At 40.5% G+C, this 18,544-nt stretch overlaps 1 protein-coding gene across 1 annotated transcript in view; it reads left to right on the forward strand.

Moving 5' to 3' along the window:
* LOC132400772 (pecanex-like protein 1) overlaps positions 1 to 18,544 on the forward strand; it is a 232,878-nt gene that overhangs the window by 146,257 nt on the left and 68,077 nt on the right. Inside the window, exons 23-27 of the mRNA XM_059982121.1 lie at positions 509 to 617; positions 4,897 to 5,026; positions 5,541 to 5,599; positions 9,802 to 10,017; positions 14,957 to 15,213. Of these exons, the coding sequence (XP_059838104.1) occupies positions 509 to 617; positions 4,897 to 5,026; positions 5,541 to 5,599; positions 9,802 to 10,017; positions 14,957 to 15,213 (771 nt within the window). The remainder of the gene's footprint in view (positions 1 to 508; positions 618 to 4,896; positions 5,027 to 5,540; positions 5,600 to 9,801; positions 10,018 to 14,956; positions 15,214 to 18,544) is intronic.

An 18,544-nucleotide genomic window follows, 5' to 3' on the forward strand; every position in this document is an offset into this window, starting at 1 on the left:
GCTGGCACACTTGAGGGCAGCCCAGCACAATCTACACTGATTTGATTTGAGGCAAAACAAAGAATTTCACTGTACATTTCGATGTTCACGTGACAAATAAAGCTAATCTCTAATAACAAATTTCAAGCCAAGAGAAAATTTAGAGCTGCTTTGGTGTGAATTTCCACTCAAGAGTGTCAAATAAGAGGATGTAGTATCAAAGGAATTGCACAGGGGCTGAACAATCTCATCTGCTGTGTCAACCACTATCATCTGATCCTTTCAGTTATCTCTTTAGACTTCTTTTGTCTCTTTAGATTTTAAGAAGTGACAATAGGTTTTAGCTGTTTTACTAATAAAGCTTACATAATTTAACTTATAATGCTTATATAATTACATTTTAATGTTCTATAGGGAACATAATAATTTTCAGGATGCTTTGATGGGTTTTAACTAGTTTTGTTCTAAATTATATCAGTTTGCAGCGATATTTGCACAATTTTAACACATACTTTCTTTTCTTGTGCAGCTGTGGGATTTACAACACAAATTGCAGTTTATTTTGACCTACACTGCCCCTTGGCAGATTGCATGGGGCTCAGCCTTCCATGCTTTTGCCCAGCCCTTTGCTGTGCCTCGTATCCTTTAGAATCCAGTTTGAGGAGCTCAACTTGCATAGGAATTTACTCAAAGGTTCAAAATATTGGAATGGATTTTTATTATTGTGATGGACAGGTGTCAGCTTCAGTCAGACAAAATGCTGGAGGAACTCAGTAAGTTTGGTAGCATCTATGGAGAGGAACGTTTTGGGCTGAGAGTCTTCATCAGGACTGGCCATCGTCTAGACCCTTTATCAGGGTGATCTGGTTTCTTCCCACATTCCAAATACGTTTGAGTTTGTAAGTTCATTGATCACAAGGGTGTATTTGGGCAGTGTCAGTTTAACATGTCATGTCAAAAGTGGCAATTGTGACAGTGAAGCTTCTATCAGTGGTGGTAATCCTAAGATTGCGCTTCCCTCCATCCTGTACCTCTGACAGTGGTATCATCTTATGTCCTGCAGCAGTGTAGCACTTCTGCAGTGCTGCCTCTCTGACAGTTCATTCCCTTCAACGAATTGATTCTATCTATAGAGTGCCCTGGTTTTAGAGTAATAGAGTCATAGAAGACTACAGCACAGAAACTCGTCTTACTGCGCATATCATCCATGGTGAACTGTTATTTTGCCTAGTCCCATCAACCTGCACCTGGACCATAATGCTTCATAACCCTCCCATTCATGTACTTACCCAAACTTCCGTTGACTGTTGAAACTGAACCCACATCCACCACTTCCGCTGGAAGCACATTCCACACTCTCATCACCCTCTAAGTGAAGAATTTCCTCCTTGTGTTCCCCTTAGATATTTCACCTTTCACCCTTAACACATGACCTCTGGTTCTAGTCTCACCCAAGTGCAGTAGAAAAAGCCTGCTTGCATTTATCCAATCTATACCTTCATAATTTTGAATAATGCATATTTTCTCAGTACTCTTTCAATTTTATTGATATCTTTCCTGTACATAGGTGACCAGAACTGTACACAATACTCCAAATTAGGCCTCACCAACATCATTTACAACATCCCAACTCCTCTACTCAGTATTTTGATTTATGAAGGCCAGTGTGCCAAAATCTCTCTTTACGACCCTATCTACCTGTAACACCACTTTCGAGGAATTATGGGTATGCATTCCCGGATCCCGGATTTATCCAGTATGTTATATCAAAGCTAGGAATTTGGCTCACTGAGTAGGAGTCTTTTTTCTGAGTGAAAAGGTTCTTGGTTCAGCCTGCAGTCAAGGATTATACGACGACACATGACATATAATCAGACAGTACAGTAGCATAGCTGTTAGCATAATGCTATTATAGCACCAGCATCGCAGGTTCAATTCTACTGCTGTCTGTAAGGAGTTTGTATGTTCTCCCCATGTCTGCATGGGTTTCCTCCGAGTACTCCAGTTCCCTCTCACATTCCAAAGACGTATAGGTTTGTAGGTTAATTGGTCGCATGGCTTTAGTTGAGCAGGAAGGGCCTGAACATAGACACAAGAGATTCTGCAAGTGCAACTCAACACACACAAAATGCCCAAGGAACTGAGCAGATCAGGCAGCGTGTATGGGGGGTGGAGGGAGTAATACACAGTTGATCTTTCAGGCCAGACCCTTTATCAGGACTGGAAAGGAAGGAGGCAGAAGCCAGAATAAAAAGGAGTACAACCTGATAGGTGATCAGTGAGACCAAGTGAGGTGGAAGGTGGGTGGGAGGGAGTGAAGTGAGGAGCTGGGTTATAGGTAGAAGAGGTAAAGCACTGAAGAAAGAAGGATCTGAAAGGAGAGGAGAGTGGACCATGGAAGAAACAGAAGGAAGAGGGGCACCAGAGGGAGGTGAGGAGAAGGGAAAGGGTAAGAAAGAAGCCAGAATGGAAAATGAGAGAAGGGGAGGAGGAGAGATTATCAGGTTATAGAAATCAGTGATCATGCTGTGAAGTTGGGCCTGTTATGGTGTTGTATCTCTAAAAAGCCATAATCCAGGGTGATACAGTCAGTTTAAGGGAGCCTTGAGCAGTTAAAGGAGCAGTATCAGGGAATATTCTGCTATCAAAGGTATTGACAGACTCCTCCCTTGTTGGTCTCTGATACTGAAGGGCAATGAGCTTTATAGGTAACATGCACAAAATGATGGAGGAACTAGGCAGGTCAGGCAGCATCTACTGTGAGATTCTCAGCTGTGAGCTTTAAGTACTTTCTCTGAGCAACACTAAAAGCTCCAAGCCTTTGGAGGGATGTTGCCACATTTTAGCAATGGCATATATCAACAGGAAAAGCCTCTTCTGCACCCTCAGTGAATACTCGACACCCTTCCTATAATGGACCCACCCCTGCCTCAGTACATCCTGCCCTGAAACTCACACCTCTACTGTTGGATTGTGGTCTAAATGATCATTTTTCTTGTAGTTGAACTTCTTATGCTTGCTTGTAAATTTGTATTTTCATCTGTTTGCCTGCAGTTAGTCAGTGGATCTTCAGCAATATGTAGTATAGCTGTTTCTGTATTTTTGTAGTTTCTTTGTCTGCAAGCCTACGTCACACCATCATTTATCAAACTGTCTCGTAGGCTATTCTTACCAAAGGAATTTTCTTATCTGTCTAATTTGAGCTAGTTGTCAATATAAAGACAAACAAGATTTTTTTTTGTTCTTGTCCTTCTTTGGTTCTTTTGTACCTACAATACAGGTTTCTTTATTACTAACACCTAATAAAACAGTCATAACCACAAGATATACACCTCATTCCAAAGAACCTTCTGGACAATATCATCTCCAGATCCAAGCTATGTTACCTTTTGATGACCATTACTCATTTCAGACCCAAGTGGAGTGTTCAGTTCATGAATGGTCTTACTAAGGTGACAAAGTGGCCAGAGAAAAGGATAGAGCTGCATCAAAGGCTTGGGTGCTGAAACAAGCCAAGGGTATGGATGTTGCACCCTCCAGTTAGGAAGAGTGCAGCTTATTGCATTGTTCCTAACTAGAGGCAATTGCAAAGTCTAGGTGATGGGAGAGCAGTCAGTGGTGGAGTTGAGCCAGGTTCTGATGAGTTAAAGCTGGGTGTTAACAGTGTTTTGTAAAATTTGATATACTTTTGGGTAATTTTATTAAAGAGGACCATGAAGATGATAAAAAGGATCAAATGATAGATCCTTGGCTGCATCCAGAGGTAATAATCATGGTAGAGAACTGACTAAAGGAAACAGAAATCTTACATTTACTTAGTGCTTTTCACAACTTCGGAGCTGACTTCCTATCATAAGAACAGCTCAAAATGCTTTTCAAGTGTAGTCACCGTTCTGTGGTAGAAACTGAACTAATTTGAGCATTGTTATTGGCTACATGGTGAGCTACTTGGTTGAGATATAAATATGAATCAAGGCACTAGAAAACATTTTAAACACAAGAGGTGCTGGGAATTCAAAGTAACACACATAAAATGCTGGAGGAACTCAGCAGGTCAGACATCATCTGTGGAGCGGAATAAGTAGTTGACGTTTTGGGCCGAGACCCATCATCAGGACTAGAAAGGAAGGGGGAAGAAACCAGAATAAGAAGATGGGAGGAGGGGAAGAAGAGTACAAGCTGGCACCTGATAGGTATGAAACTAGGAGAGGGGGGTGGTACATGGGTGAGGGAGGGAGATGAAGTGAGAAGTTCAGAGCTAATAGGTAGAAGAAATAAAGTGCTGAAGAAGAAGGAATCTGATAGGAGATAGTGGACCATGGGAGAAAGGGAGGTGATGGGCAATTGAGAAGAAGAATAGGGGTAAGAGTGAAGCAGAAATGGGAAAAGAGAGGGGGAGAAGGGAGATATTACTGGACATTAGAGATATCAATATACATGTCATCAGGTTGGAGGCTACCAGATGAAATATGAACAGTTACACCTCATATTCAATGTTTTTCATTGAAATGCTCTTCTTTGCATCCACACAAGAGCACTGAAAGTCCTTGATATAAACTTTTCTCTTAACAGTGTTCCATGCCCTCAGTATTTCCACTAAAATGCCAGCTTGGATTTACTGCTCAGAATTTTGTAAAGAGGTTTGAACACAATGCCTTGTACTCAGAGGCAAGGTTTGAACTTTTTAGAAAGTCTTTCACTTTGATCAGGGAACTTATAGCAAAGATGGTTGTAGGTTAACCTTTAAAAACTCCTCTGCTTCGAATTTGGATTTTCTTGTTCGGCCAGGTTTGAAATGCAGCAATGTACTAAGTCACCAATGCTCTGATCATTCAATTTGCTGGTGTGTACTGATTTAAATGTCTGTATCACTTTCATAGGAAGCATGAAATCGATTCCTTAACCACACCTTTTCAGATTCAGCTATGCTTTTCACCCAGGCCCTCGTGTCTTCACTCTTTTCTACTCCTCTTGCTCCGTTCCTTGGAAGTGCCATTTTCATTACATCCTACGTCAGGCCAGTGAAGTTCTGGGAAAAGAGTTACAAGTAAGTGGCTGCATTTCTTTTTGCTTGAGGCTAAAGTAGAAATATCCTTCCTTGTCACATCAGAATCAATGTCACTGACATATGTTGTGAAATTTGTTTTGCAGCAGCAAATGCAATACATAAAATGCTGAAAATTACAATGAGAAATAAATAAATAAATCATGCCGCGATTCTTGTGAGTCTCTATGCGGTTTTACATGGAGAATTCTATTATAAATGTGGATATGGGAATCAATAACAGAGGTGTGTGACTATCAAAATGAGTTGTTGAAACATTATCCCAAAAAAAACAGAAGATGTTGCAAATACTCAGCAGGTCAAGCAGCATCAGTGGGGGAGGAAATGGAGATAATGTTTCAGGTCAGTGGACCTTCCTGGATTATATCTCTACACACTGGTCCAATGATCCTTGGTTCAGGCTCACTGTACCTCATCTTCATTCTCTGAGCTCAATGTGGCAGCATGTGGAACAGTAAATTCAGGGTTTACATTATTGCTTGTGTCTTTTTCACAGCACGAAACGGGTGGATCACTCAAACACCAGGCTGGATTCACAGATAAACAGAAGTATGGGTAAGTAAAGAAATGACGCAACTTCAGCTCACCTCCCATGGGATTATTATTTTGTAACAACATGGATGTGATAGGATTGTCTGGTCCCTAAAAATATAATCAGCACAAGAATGAGCTGTTCCTGTGAATGTTGTTTGCCAAGGTGAGAAGTTCTGCTTCAAAAGTGTTAGTTCTGTATTCTGTGAAAGAACTTTAGACAAAACTTTTTGCTCCCTTCAGTTTCAGTTTTCTCAAAAGTAATCCACCAATTATATTGAAATAAAGCTTAGGAGGGGTCCATTTGGCCCATTTTAGAACATGCTGTCAGGTTGAAAGCTACCCAGATGGAATATGAGGTGTTTCTCCTCCAACTTTCTTAAATGCCCCTAATACCAACTCTGGCAAGGCACTCTACACACCCACCATTCTCCTCTGACAACCTACCTCTGGTATCCCCTCTATGCCTTCCTATAGTCACCTTAAAATTAAGACATCTTGTATTAGCTACTTCCACCCTAGGAAAAGGTCTCTGGCTATCCACTTAATCTTTGAATCTTATCATCTTGTACAGCTCTATCAAGTTACTTCTCATCCTCCTTCACTCCAAAGAGAAAAGCCCCAGCTCACTCAACCTATCCTCATAAAACATGTCCTCTAGTCCAGGCAGCAACCTGATAAATCTCATCTGCACCCTTTTTAAACTTCCATATTCTTCCTATAATGAGGTGACAAGAACTGAACATAATATTCCAAGTGCAGTCTAACCAGGGTTTTATAGAGCTGTAACATTACCTCACAGCTCAATCCCCCAACTAATGAACACCAGCACACCATTCTGCCTTTTTAACAACTCTCTCAACTTGCGCAGCAACATTGAGATATATATGGACATGGACCCATGATTCTTCTGTTCCACCACACTGCTGTGTTCCATTGCTGTGGCCAATGAGTATATGTTAATCATGGTAGAAGTAAAGACTTTAGAGAGGGTGAAGAAGAGATCTAGTAAAATGATTGGAGGAAATAGTAGCTTTAAGTATGTGGATGGAATAGAGAATATGGGTTCCTAGGAAGAACAGCTTGGTTAGACTGGAGAAACTAGAGTTGTTCTCAGGAGGTTGCTAGGGATCTGATGAAGATATAAAATGGCACTTCATCAAGCACCTTCACTCCATCTGCCACAAAAAATGGATGTTTCCAGTGGACACCCATTTTAATTCTACTTCCCATTCTATCATGTTGGTTCATGGCCTCCTGTACTGCCACAATGAGTGCACTCTCAGGTTGGAGGATCAACACCTCATATTCCACCTGGGTAGCCTTCAACCTAACAACACAAACATCAATTTCTCTAACTTCTGGTAATTTCTCCCCCTCATCTATCTCTTTTTCCATTCCTCTTCCTGCTCACTTCTTACCCCTTGTCTTCTCCTCACCTGCCTAGGACCTCCCTCTGGTGCCCCTCCTCCTAAAGTCCATGTCTCGCTGATCAAATTACTTCTTCAGCTCTTTATCTCTTTCACATATCTCCTCCCAGCTTTTCACTTCATCCCCCTTCCCCTTCCTACCCACCTTTCCCCTCTCCTGGTTTCGCCCATCGCTTGTCAGCTTGTACTTGTCTCACTCCCCCCCCCCCCCAACCTATTCTGTCCTCTTTCTTCCTTTCTGGTCCTTAATAAGGGGAGAAGGGTCCTGGCCCAAAATGTTGACAATTTATTCTCCTCCTTTGCCTGACCTGCTGATTTCCTCCAGCATTTTCTTTGCATGGCTCTGTTATAAAATGGTAAATGTCTCTAATGTAAAATCCTGTCTTGCTTACTATCCATATAGATCAATTCATTGAGATGGTACAAGGTAAAACAATAACAGAATTGAAAAACGGAAACGTTATGTTGAACAAGTAAACTGTAAATGCCTGAAATCTGGATGAAAAAAGCAGAAAATGCTGAAAACAATCAGCAAGTCAGGCAGCATCTGTGGGAAGAGAAAAAGAGTTAACATATCATGTCAGAGACCCTTCTGAAAATAAACCATTTTAAGTTGCAGAGAAGATGGTGAAGAATGTACATACAAATGGAAGATCAGATCAGAGGGTTAACGGGACAGTTAGAGGTTATTAGGTTTGTGTCAAAAATTTGTTTCAGACTAGAATGGAAAGAAAAACCAGAGGATGAACAAGTAAAATATACTTTGTGGCCACTTTATTAGGTACACTTGCACACCTTCTCATTGATGTAAATATCTAATCAGCTAATCATGTGCAGCAATTCAATGCATAAAAGCATGCAGATATGGTCAAGAGGTTTAGTTGTTGTACAGACCAAACATCAGAATGGAGAAAAGTGACTTAGACCCTGGTATAATTTTTGGCACCAGATCTATCTGCTGATCTCCTAGGATTTTCAGGCTCTAGAGCTTACAGAGAATGATGCGAGAAACAAAAAGCATCCAGTGAACGACATTTCTGTGAGAGAAAATGCCTTGTTAATGAGAGAAGAGATTGGATGGACAGGTCAAACTGACAGGAAAGTGGCTGTAACTCAAGTAACCACACATTACAACAGTTGTATGCAGAAGATCATGTTTGAACACAGCACATCAACCCTTAAAGTAGATGGGCTACAGCAACAGAAAACCACATCAGGTTCCACTTCTGTGGCCACTGAGTGTATGTTAAATTTGCTTCGATCTTCACTTAGACCACGTATAAAATACAGGTTATGGTTCTGTGAATACAGTGAAAAATATTATATGGCTACAGAGGGTGGAGAAGATGCAATAAAAATTTACAGAACAGAGATGACCTGGCAGTCAGTAAAAACAAGGTCCTTTTCTGCAGATAAAGGAATTCTGAAGGGTGAATGGATACAGTTCTTTCAAATTGTGACTGGCAGTGTAGATTTAAAGATGCACCAGCTTGTGACAAATTACAAAACCACTGACCATGACTGTAATATAGGTATTAATAAATGCAAGGAGAAACTCAGGAAAAGCTACATTTCCCTGAGGAATATTTCTTTAAGTGCCTGCCACTGCTTATCTGCCATTACTGTATATCTTTTAATTTAATTTCCTAGTCTATCTTATTTATTTAATTGCCCTTATTTAAGTTTAAGAGCAATGCGCACACAAATGCTGGATTAACTCAGCAGGTTAGAAAACATCTATGGAGAGGAATAAAACAGTCAACATTTTGGGACTGGAAAGGAAGTTGGAAGAAGCCAGAGAGAAAAGAACCAGTTGGGGGGAAGGGAAGAGTACAGGCTGTTAGGTGTTAGGTGAGAACAGGTGAAGGGGAAGGTAGGCTGAAGCGAGGAGCTGGTGATAGTTGAAAAAAGTAAAGAACTGAAAAAGAAGGAATTGGTCAGAATAGGAGAATCTGATGGGAGATAGGGAAGAGGAAGGGCATCAGAGGTAGGTGATGGGCAGGTGAGGAGAAGCAGCAAGTGGGAATTGGAATGTGGAATGAAAAAAAAGAGAAAACGGGGAGGGGGAGGGGGTGACATTACCAAATGTTATCAGAATTTGATCCAACAGGTTGGAGGTGACCCAGACAGAAAGGGGGGTGTTGCTCCTTCCCCTCCCCCACCTTCTTGTTCAAATGCAATTATCACTCAACCATACACATGAATACAACTAAATGAAACCGCATTTCTCTGGGCCCAAGGTGCAAAACACAGAACCAACAGTCACACACAGCACGCAAAGCACATGTAATTATAATAACAAAACAATATAATTACAAAAAATATATTTTAAAAAACTATAATAATAATAATAATATAGCCCATATCCCTGAGTGTCATGGTTTATGTTTGATGTTGCCTGGAGCCATGTTTCTGCATGAATAACCCACAGCAGTTCTTCATATTGCATAGTGCAGCTGCAGGCAAACACAATCCAGCTTGTCTGGCTTCCTCTCCCTTCCTTTGCAGTCCTGATGAAGGGTCTCAGCCTAACACATCAACTGTTTATTCCTCTCCATAGATGCTGCCTGACCTGCCTAATTCCTCAGGCATCTTGTGTGTGTTGCTCTGGATTTCCAGCAGCTGTAGACTCTCTTGTGTTTAAGTTTAAGTATCTTATGTTTAGGAAATTTGACACTCTTAAGTGGAATACAGAGTTCAGTTTTGTTATGATCCAGAGAGGATCACTTCACTATAAACACAGTTACTAGTCTTCTGTAATTTAATTGTTATTCTCTATTCTGTTTGCATGATTAGGAGCCGATGATAACAACCTGAATTCAATCTTCTACGAGCACCTGACTAGATCACTACAGCAGAGTTTGTGTGGTGACTTGATCCTAGGCCGCTGGGGAAGCTACAGCACTGGAGACTGCTTCATCCTGGCTTCAGATTACCTCAATGCACTGGTTCAATTGATAGAGATTGGCAACGGCCTCGTAACTTTTCAGCTCAGAGGACTTGAGTTTAGAGGCAAGTTCCATAATAACTCAGATCTGATAGAGTTTGTATGTTCTCTCATTGACCATGTGGGTTTCCTCCCACAATCCAAGGACGTATAGTTAGAGGGTGTGAGCTGTGGGCATGCTTTGTTGGTAGGGAAGCATGGTGACACTTTGGTGCTGCACAGCACAATTCTCAGATTGTGTTGGTCATTGTTACAAAATGATATACTGTATTTCATTGTATGTTTTGATGTACGTATGATAAGTAAAGCATGAACTTTATAGTCACAGTAAAGTCAAATGGTTTCATTGATTCACTGGTCAGATCTTTGTAGATTAGTTGATAAGGATCGATTGCTTTGATTAGCGGGTTGTTTGAACTTTTAACATTTTTGATGCTCCTGTAGTTTCTCTGCTTTACTGGAAAGACACATGTTAGCTTATTTGAATACCCCTTTTTGCTGATGGTAAAAATAGCAGTGAAAAATTGAAATACTTTTACATTTGGAAATGGTGAAGAGGAACACTAGGTGGCATGATAAATTGACACATTCTTTAATTTGTGCTAGAGATTTGAACTGAAACTGTTTCATTCAACCAGTGTATTTCCTAATAACTGGATAGTCATTCATTTCAAGTGAAAATAGTTGGAATGATTGTTGTTGAGAGCATGCGTGATGTTTTGCTACAATAAATCTCTCTTGCAAACTGGACCACTGGTATTGTAGAACTATTTATGTGGGTCATTGAAATCGTAGACCTAAATTCAGATTCAGATTTATTTATTGCATGTACATCAAAACATACAGTGAAATAGGTCGTTTTCATCAGCAATCCACGCACCTTGTGGGCTGGAGCAGCCCACAAGTGTCACCACACAATCTGATGCCAACATAGCATGCCCACAATGCTCAGCAGAACAACACAGAACACAACAAATCAACAGCAAAAAAAGCCCCTTTCCTCACTTCCACCTACCCACACACAAGGACAGTCCTCCAACTTCAGGACAGGCCTCCAGTCTCCAGGCGTTGGCCATTGGGCTTCAACGTCAAGACTTCCAATCTTTGGTATCGACCCCAGGAACAGCCAATAACAGGACCCTGAACTCCAGGCAAATTCTGAGCTCGAACTCTGTGCATGCTGATTTAGAATTTAGATTTAGAATAACCATGGTATGTTCATGTACGTTGCATGAATGTGTGTCTAGAGTTGTTGATGAATTGATATAGATAGATTAATCAAATTAGCATATTATTATTGCATCTTTTTAGGTTAGCAGAGTGTGAACAAGATGAACATGGGTCTCTATTTCTGATGCTCCTAACCTTTCAAGTATTTACTTGAAAAATAGGGTTAATTCTGTTTGTTCTTAATGGTAAAAAGTAGTAAGTCTTTCAGATTTCACCTGTGGCTTGGCAGGTTGCCTTTGAGTGGGTGGGAGGATGGAAAAGGAGCTTGCTTTGCTGTTGTTGTTTTGTTGCTGTTGTTGTGTTGTTTGTGCTGTTCTGCTGAGTATTGTAGACGTGCTGTGTTGGTTCTGGAATGTGTGCAACACTTGCGGGCTGCCCCCAGCACACCCTTGGGTAAATTGGTTGTTGATGCAAACAATGCATTTTTCATGTTTCAATGTGATAGATAAATGTAAATCTGAATTTGAGTTACAATTATCTGGGACTGAATTATTTGATCTTTATAATTCAGGCTTATGTCCCTCGTCCACTACAGAGTGAGTTTTGTGCAGTGAAAAACACTGGCATAAAGATTGCTATGCTACTATTTAGTGTAATTAAATCGCATCCATTTCTTCATCCTCCTCCACACACTCCATCTGCCTGTCACTCTTCCCACTGGGTCCCCCACCCAACCCCACTGTTCTCAGCTGCCTTTCCTACCTCCTTCACTTTATTCCATGCTCCACCTTCCTTTCCTACCTGCAGTTTCCCTTCCTCACTTCACAGCCTCTCAGACAGAAGTTCTGATATCATAAGGTATAGGAGCAGAATTAGGCCATTCAGCCCATCGCGTCTGCTCCACCATTACAACATGGGTTCTCCTTTTAGCTTTCAGCCCCAATCTCTTGCCAAGAATCTATCAACCTCTGCCTTAAACATACTTAATGACGTGGCCTCCACAGCCTTATTATTATTTTTTAAATTGCGATACAGTGCAGAATAGGTGCTTCCAGCCCTTTGAGCTGCACTGCTCAGCAATCCCCTGGTTTAATCCTAGCTCGGTTATGGGGCAATTTACAAAGACCAATTAACCTACCAATCAGTATGTCTTTGGACTGTGAGAGGAAACTGGAGCACTGAGAGGAAACCCACATGGTCACAGCCAGAAGGTACAAACTGCTTACAGATAGTGGTAGGAATTGAACCTGGGTCACTGGTATGGTAAAATGTTGTGCTAACCACTATGCTTCTGTGCTGAATAGATACATGTATAAACATCCAGCGCTATTGACTTAAATTGTATTAACCAGCCCAACGAGTTTCAAGAATTTGAATACTTGCTTATGTTTCTTGAGCAGACCCCACCAAACTATCCAAAGTAACAATACTTCTTAGCAGGGTATGCTTTCACTCCCACTTACATGCTCTACATTCCAATAAAACACATATGAGCATCTCTGGAAGATGACGCTGTCTACATTCCACCTGAAGTATGTTTACCAAGTGGATTTAAGCCAATTTAGCCAAGTCCAAACTCCCACCATCACTTCCTTCCCTCAGACCAGCCATGCGCCCCCCCCCCCACCCTGAAAGCTCTTGGCCCGAAATGTCAAATGTTTATACCTCTCCAAAGATGCTGCCTGACCTGCTGAACTCCCCCCGTATTTTGTGTGTGGTCCTCTAGATTTCCAGCATCGTCAGAATCTCTTGTGTCTCTGAGACTATTTCCACACACATTTGTCTCGTCCATCTGCCCATAACCCCTCTTCACCTGAATCCACCTTTTGCTTGCCAGTTGTTACTCCACCACTTTCTTATGACCCTCTATCTCTCAGTTTTTTTACTGTAATAATCCCAGGTCTTTGTTTCTTCACACTGGCTGGATAAGCCTCCAATTATATAAAGGTAAATCGTTTGCAGTGTAGTAATATTCTGCAGGCTTCTGCTCTCCTATTATGGGGTTTTGCCATGGCTATTGTAACTGCTTCTTCAAGCTGCTATTGATGCAGCACTTCTGCCATTCCTTTTGGTATAATTTATCTGTTGTATTGATAAATTACACAAGGTCATACATGCCAAATTCAGAGGTAAATACCAGCTATTGCTGATCATTTGAAGTTGTATTTTGTTCCAGCTTTTGATGTTCAAATTATTTTCTGTTCAGTTGTTCAAACATAACATTAATTTTTCAGTGACACTGGAACAGCATGATTAGTGTAAAACAAAATAAAATGTTCTGATGTGGGATCTTTTCTGTATGGTATTTATCTATTGTTAGTTTGTAGCTGGCTCAACAATTGATACTTTATTCATTCATTCATGAAGAACTATGAAGAATGAAAATTTACTGCAAAGATATAACTACACTTCAAAGTGCTTCAAAATCAAACCTGAGTGGTACCGGGAGCATTTTAGTAATTGACAATATCTAGAATAGATGAACAATAAATGATTTAGCAGAAGGCCCTAACAGTCAATGTGAGTGCACAGATTTTATCATCATTTTGGAAAGACGAGATTTGATTTTAAACTCATGATGGGGAGCCTAAAGCCGAAGTTGCGTATTTATTGATTTAGAGATACAGCACAGAACAGGTCCTTCCAGCCCAACAAGCTATGCTGCCCATTAACCCACCTATTTAGCCCTAGCTAATCACAGGACAATTTACAATGACCAATTAAACTACTGTAGGTTCATCTTTGGACTGAGAGAAGAAACCTGGAGGAAACACAATTGGTCACAAGGAGAATGTACAAGCCTCTTACAGACGGCACCAGAATTGAACTCTGAATTCCGACAAGCTAACTGCTACACTACTGTGGCACCCATTGTCCTGCCTGTCAATGAATAAGCCTGGTGTTTACTAGGGAACTGTTGAATGAACAATTCCACAAAAGCACTGAAGGCGCACTGTGCCTTGTTCACTTTATTTATGAACAGCTTCTTCCCCTCTGCCATCCAATTGCTAAATGGACATTGAATCCTTAGACACTACCTCACTTTTTAACATATACAGTATTTCTGTTTTTTGCACTTTTAAAAAATCTATTCAATATATACTGTAATTGATTTACTTGTTTATTATTTTATTTTATTTTTGTCTCATCTAGATTATGTATTATTAAATTGAACTGCTAAGGCTAAGTTAACAAATCTCACGTCTCATGACAGTGATAATAAACCTGATTCTGATTCTGTTTGTGGCACCAGGCACATATTTATAGTAATAAATGTTAGTTGTGGCCATAGCAATAATCCAATATCTAGCAGTAATCTTATATACATATCATGGGAATTTAGGTGAGGACAGCTTTTCTCTATCATTCTGTTAGAAGAATTTAGAAGAATGAGGGTGGGATCTCATTGAAACCTACCAAATACTGAAAGGTCTTGATAGAGTGGATGTAGAAAGGATGTTTTCTAAAGTGGGGGAGTCTAGGACCAGAGGACACAGCCTCAGAATAGAAGAATGTCCCTTATGAAGAGTGATGAGGAAGAATTTCTTTAGGAAGAGGGTGCAGAATCTGTGGAATTCATTTCCACAGGTGGCTATGGAGACCGTCTTTGGTATATTTAAAGCAGAGGTTGATAGATCTTGATTATTAAGGTTACAGGGAGAAGGCAGGAGAACGTGCTTGATGTGGATAATAAATCATCCATAATGGAATGGTGGAGCAGACTCGATGGGTTGAATGGCCTAATTCAGTTCTTATGTCTTATGGTTACATATAGTAAGGCGCATTTTGAATGATGCATGTGCAATATAAAATGCTTCATTTTTTTCCTTTCAGGTACATATTGCCAACAGAGGGAGGTTGAAGCAATAACAGAGGGAGCTGAGGATGACGAAGGTTGCTGCTGTTGCTGTGAGCCAGGGCATTTGCCCCACATGCTGTCATTCAATGCGGTTTTTATCCAACGCTGGCTGGCCTGGGAAGTCACTTCATCCAAGTACGTTCTGGAAGGCTACAGCATCAGTGACAACAATGCAGCGTGCATGCTACAGATGTTTGATCTAAGAAAGATGCTCATCACCTATTACGTAAAGGTAGTAGTATGCCAGTAAGTTGTTCTGCTTTATAAGTAATTCTTTTTTGTCTCCATCTGCTTTAGGGATCTTCCTACTACTCCTGTCACAGCTGAAAGCTGTGATAAAGGTCTATAGCATAGCTTTGATTAAAGCTTTGTACGGCCAATAAATCAGGAGTAAAATGGAGCAGAGAGGTGATAAATATACCGGGAATATCCTTGCAAGTATCGGGGTTAAACATCAGCAATTTTCAGTAGTGCTGTCAACAAAACCACAAGGCTCAGAACCAGGTTTATTATCACTGGCATATGCTGTGAAATTTGTGTTTTGTGGCAACAGTTCAGTGCAATTCATAAAATATGCTATAAATTTTAATAGGAAATATATGTATTAAAAATAAACAAATAGTGCAAAAAGAGCAAAAATTGTGAGATAGTTCATGGGTTTGTATACCATTCAGAAATCTGATGGCAAAGGTTCACTACCCTCTAGCTAAAGAAATTCTTCCTCAACTCTTCCAAACTATTCCTTTTAAATTTTGTCTCTGTGGTACACTTTAACCCATTGCTCTGTCTGTGTTTGTACCCAGTCATTGGCTTGTCCTTCATTACATTCATAGAAACATAGAAAACCTACAGCATTATACATGCCCTTCGCCCCACAAAGCTGTGCCGAATGTGTCCTTACCTTAGAACTACCTAGGCTTAACCATGGCCCTCTATTTTTCTAAGCTCCATGTATCTATCTAGGAGTCTCTTAAAACACCCTATCATTTCCACCTCCAACATCGTTGCCGGCAGCCCATTCCAAGCACTGACCACTCTCTGCGTTAAAAAACTTAGCCCTGACATCTCCTCTGTACCTAGTTCCAAACACCTTAAAACTATGCCCTCTCATGCTAGCCATTTTAGCCTTGGGGGAAAAAGCCTCTGACTATCCACACAATCAATACCTCTCATTATCTTGTACATCTCTACCAAGTTACTTCTCATCTTCCGTCACTCTAAGGAGAAAAGGCCGAGTTCACTCAGCCTATTCTGATAAGGCACGCTCCCCAATCCAGGCAACATCCTTGTAAAACTAATTCAATTCATATTACATCCATCATATATTTGTAAACCTGCTGCTCATCCTTAGCTCTATTACACTGGTTCCCATCCACCTGCCTGTGATGGCTAGTGCCCATCATGGAGCTGGCTGAGTTAACAGCCTTCTGCAGCTTTTTCCAATCCTGGCAGTGGTCCCTCCATACAAGATGGTGATGCAAACAGTTAGAATGCTCTTCAGAGTACATCTGTAGAAATTTGTTAGTCTTAGTTGTCTTACCAAATCTCCTCAGACTCCAAATGAAATACAGCTGCTAGCTCTATTTGCATCAAAATGTTGGGCCCAGGGTAGATCTTTGGCACATAGGAATGTAAAGCTACTGACCCTTTCCTCTGCTGATCCTTTGGTGAGAATTAGTGTATGTTCTCTCAACTTCCCCTTGCTTCGTTTTCAAAGCAGGGAGCAAATCCAAAAGGAAAATTGGATTTAAAGTATTTCTAAAACATTTCATTGGTCTCCTCAGGGATATTCACTTACCAAGGAGTTGGAGAGTGAGGTCTCACAGAGGTGAATGCATTGCATCAAGTGGAATGAGATATCGTAGCATGGATATAGTGGAGTTAGTTAACCGGTCAGCATCCACGGAAAATATTTCTGATTGACAAACTTTCCTGAGAACTTTTAGAAATTAAAAACGTTTTAAGTTGTTGAGGGATGGAAAGAATGAATGAACAAAATAATGTCTATGATAAGGTGGAGACCAGCCGAGACTGAGTGACACTCATGGAAAGAAGAGATGAGGTTCCAGCAGGGGAAGCAATATATTGTAGATGGTAGAAACCTGAAATAAAAACAGAGTACTGGAAGTATTTAGGAAATAGCAGCTATGGAGAGAAAATAATGAACTGGAAAATCTGGTTATCTGAATTCATTGTAAGCCCTGAGGACTGTGGTGTACCAAGTTAAAAGAAGAGATGTTCTTCCTTAGCCTTCATCAAGTTTCACTGGAATAGCATAAGAGGCCAAAGGCAGAGAGATCAAAGTGGGAATGGAATGGAGAACAAAATGATAGGCAATTGGAAAGCCAGGCTCACCTTCTGCATTGAGCAGATATTTTCTGGAGAGCAGTCAGATGGTCTGTGATTTGTCTCTCCACGATTGAAGATTAGCTTTATTTGACAGATGTACATTGAAACATACAGTGATGTGAATGATTTGTGTCAGTGACCAGTACAGTGAGAGGGGGCAGCCTGTAAGTGTTGCCATGATTCCAGTGCTAACATAGCATACCCAAACTTACTAACCCTAACCTGTATGTCTTTGGAATGTGGAAGGAAACCGGAGCACCCGGAGGTAACCCATGTGGTCAAGGGGAGAACATACAAACTCTTTACAGGCAGCATTGACCCCGAACCCCGATCAGTGATCGCTGGCACTGTAAGATGTTGTACAAGCTGTTGAAATAAAATATGAGTCAGGTAGATGCAAAAAATATAATCTGTTGTAACAATTGTTATATTTAAGGGTGGTGGGGTAATATAGCAGTTAGTGTAATGCTATTACAGTGCCAGTGACCAAGGTTCAACTCCACCACAGTGTGTACCTTCTATCTGTGACCGCATGGTTTTCCTCCCACATTCCAAAAGATGTATGGGTAAGTAGGTTAATTGGTTACGTAAGTGTAACTGGGCAGCATGGCTTGTTGGGCCTGTTACTGTGCTGTATCTCTAAATAAAATAAAAATAAAATATTCGATGCTGAGGCTGGAGTAATATAACATGCCTAATCCAAGAACGTTTTGTTCTTTCCTTGAATTTCATTGTAACAGTGTAGAAAGCTTAGGACAGTTGTGTCAGAATGGGAGTCACTGCATGTCCCTTCAGTCTCTTTCCATTCTCCTATCTCTGTATCTGTACATCCTTAAAACCTGGTACACATCTAATTGTGATGAAAGGTCATTAGTCCCCAATCCCACACCCATAATCATTGCCTGGTTTTAATTGCTTTATGTGCTATTACTATTACGATTGGTTTATTATTGCCAGGTGTACCAAGATACAATGAAGAGCTGTGTAAGTATTATACGGATCAAATCATTACACTGTGTATTGAGCTTGAACAATGTAAAACAATAACAGTGCAGAATAAAGTGTAAAATATACCAAAGAAGTGCAAGAGCAGGTAAACGATAAAGTACAAGACCTTGTTACGATAATCTCAGAGACATTAAGATTAATTCAAAATATTAAAGGAAAGCAAAGTAATGTTTATATAGTAACAACTTATGCTTGAGCCTATTAAT

The sequence above is a fragment of the Hypanus sabinus genome, chromosome 10 (genome assembly GCF_030144855.1).
Source record: "Hypanus sabinus isolate sHypSab1 chromosome 10, sHypSab1.hap1, whole genome shotgun sequence".
Lineage (NCBI taxonomy): Eukaryota > Metazoa > Chordata > Chondrichthyes > Myliobatiformes > Dasyatidae > Hypanus > Hypanus sabinus.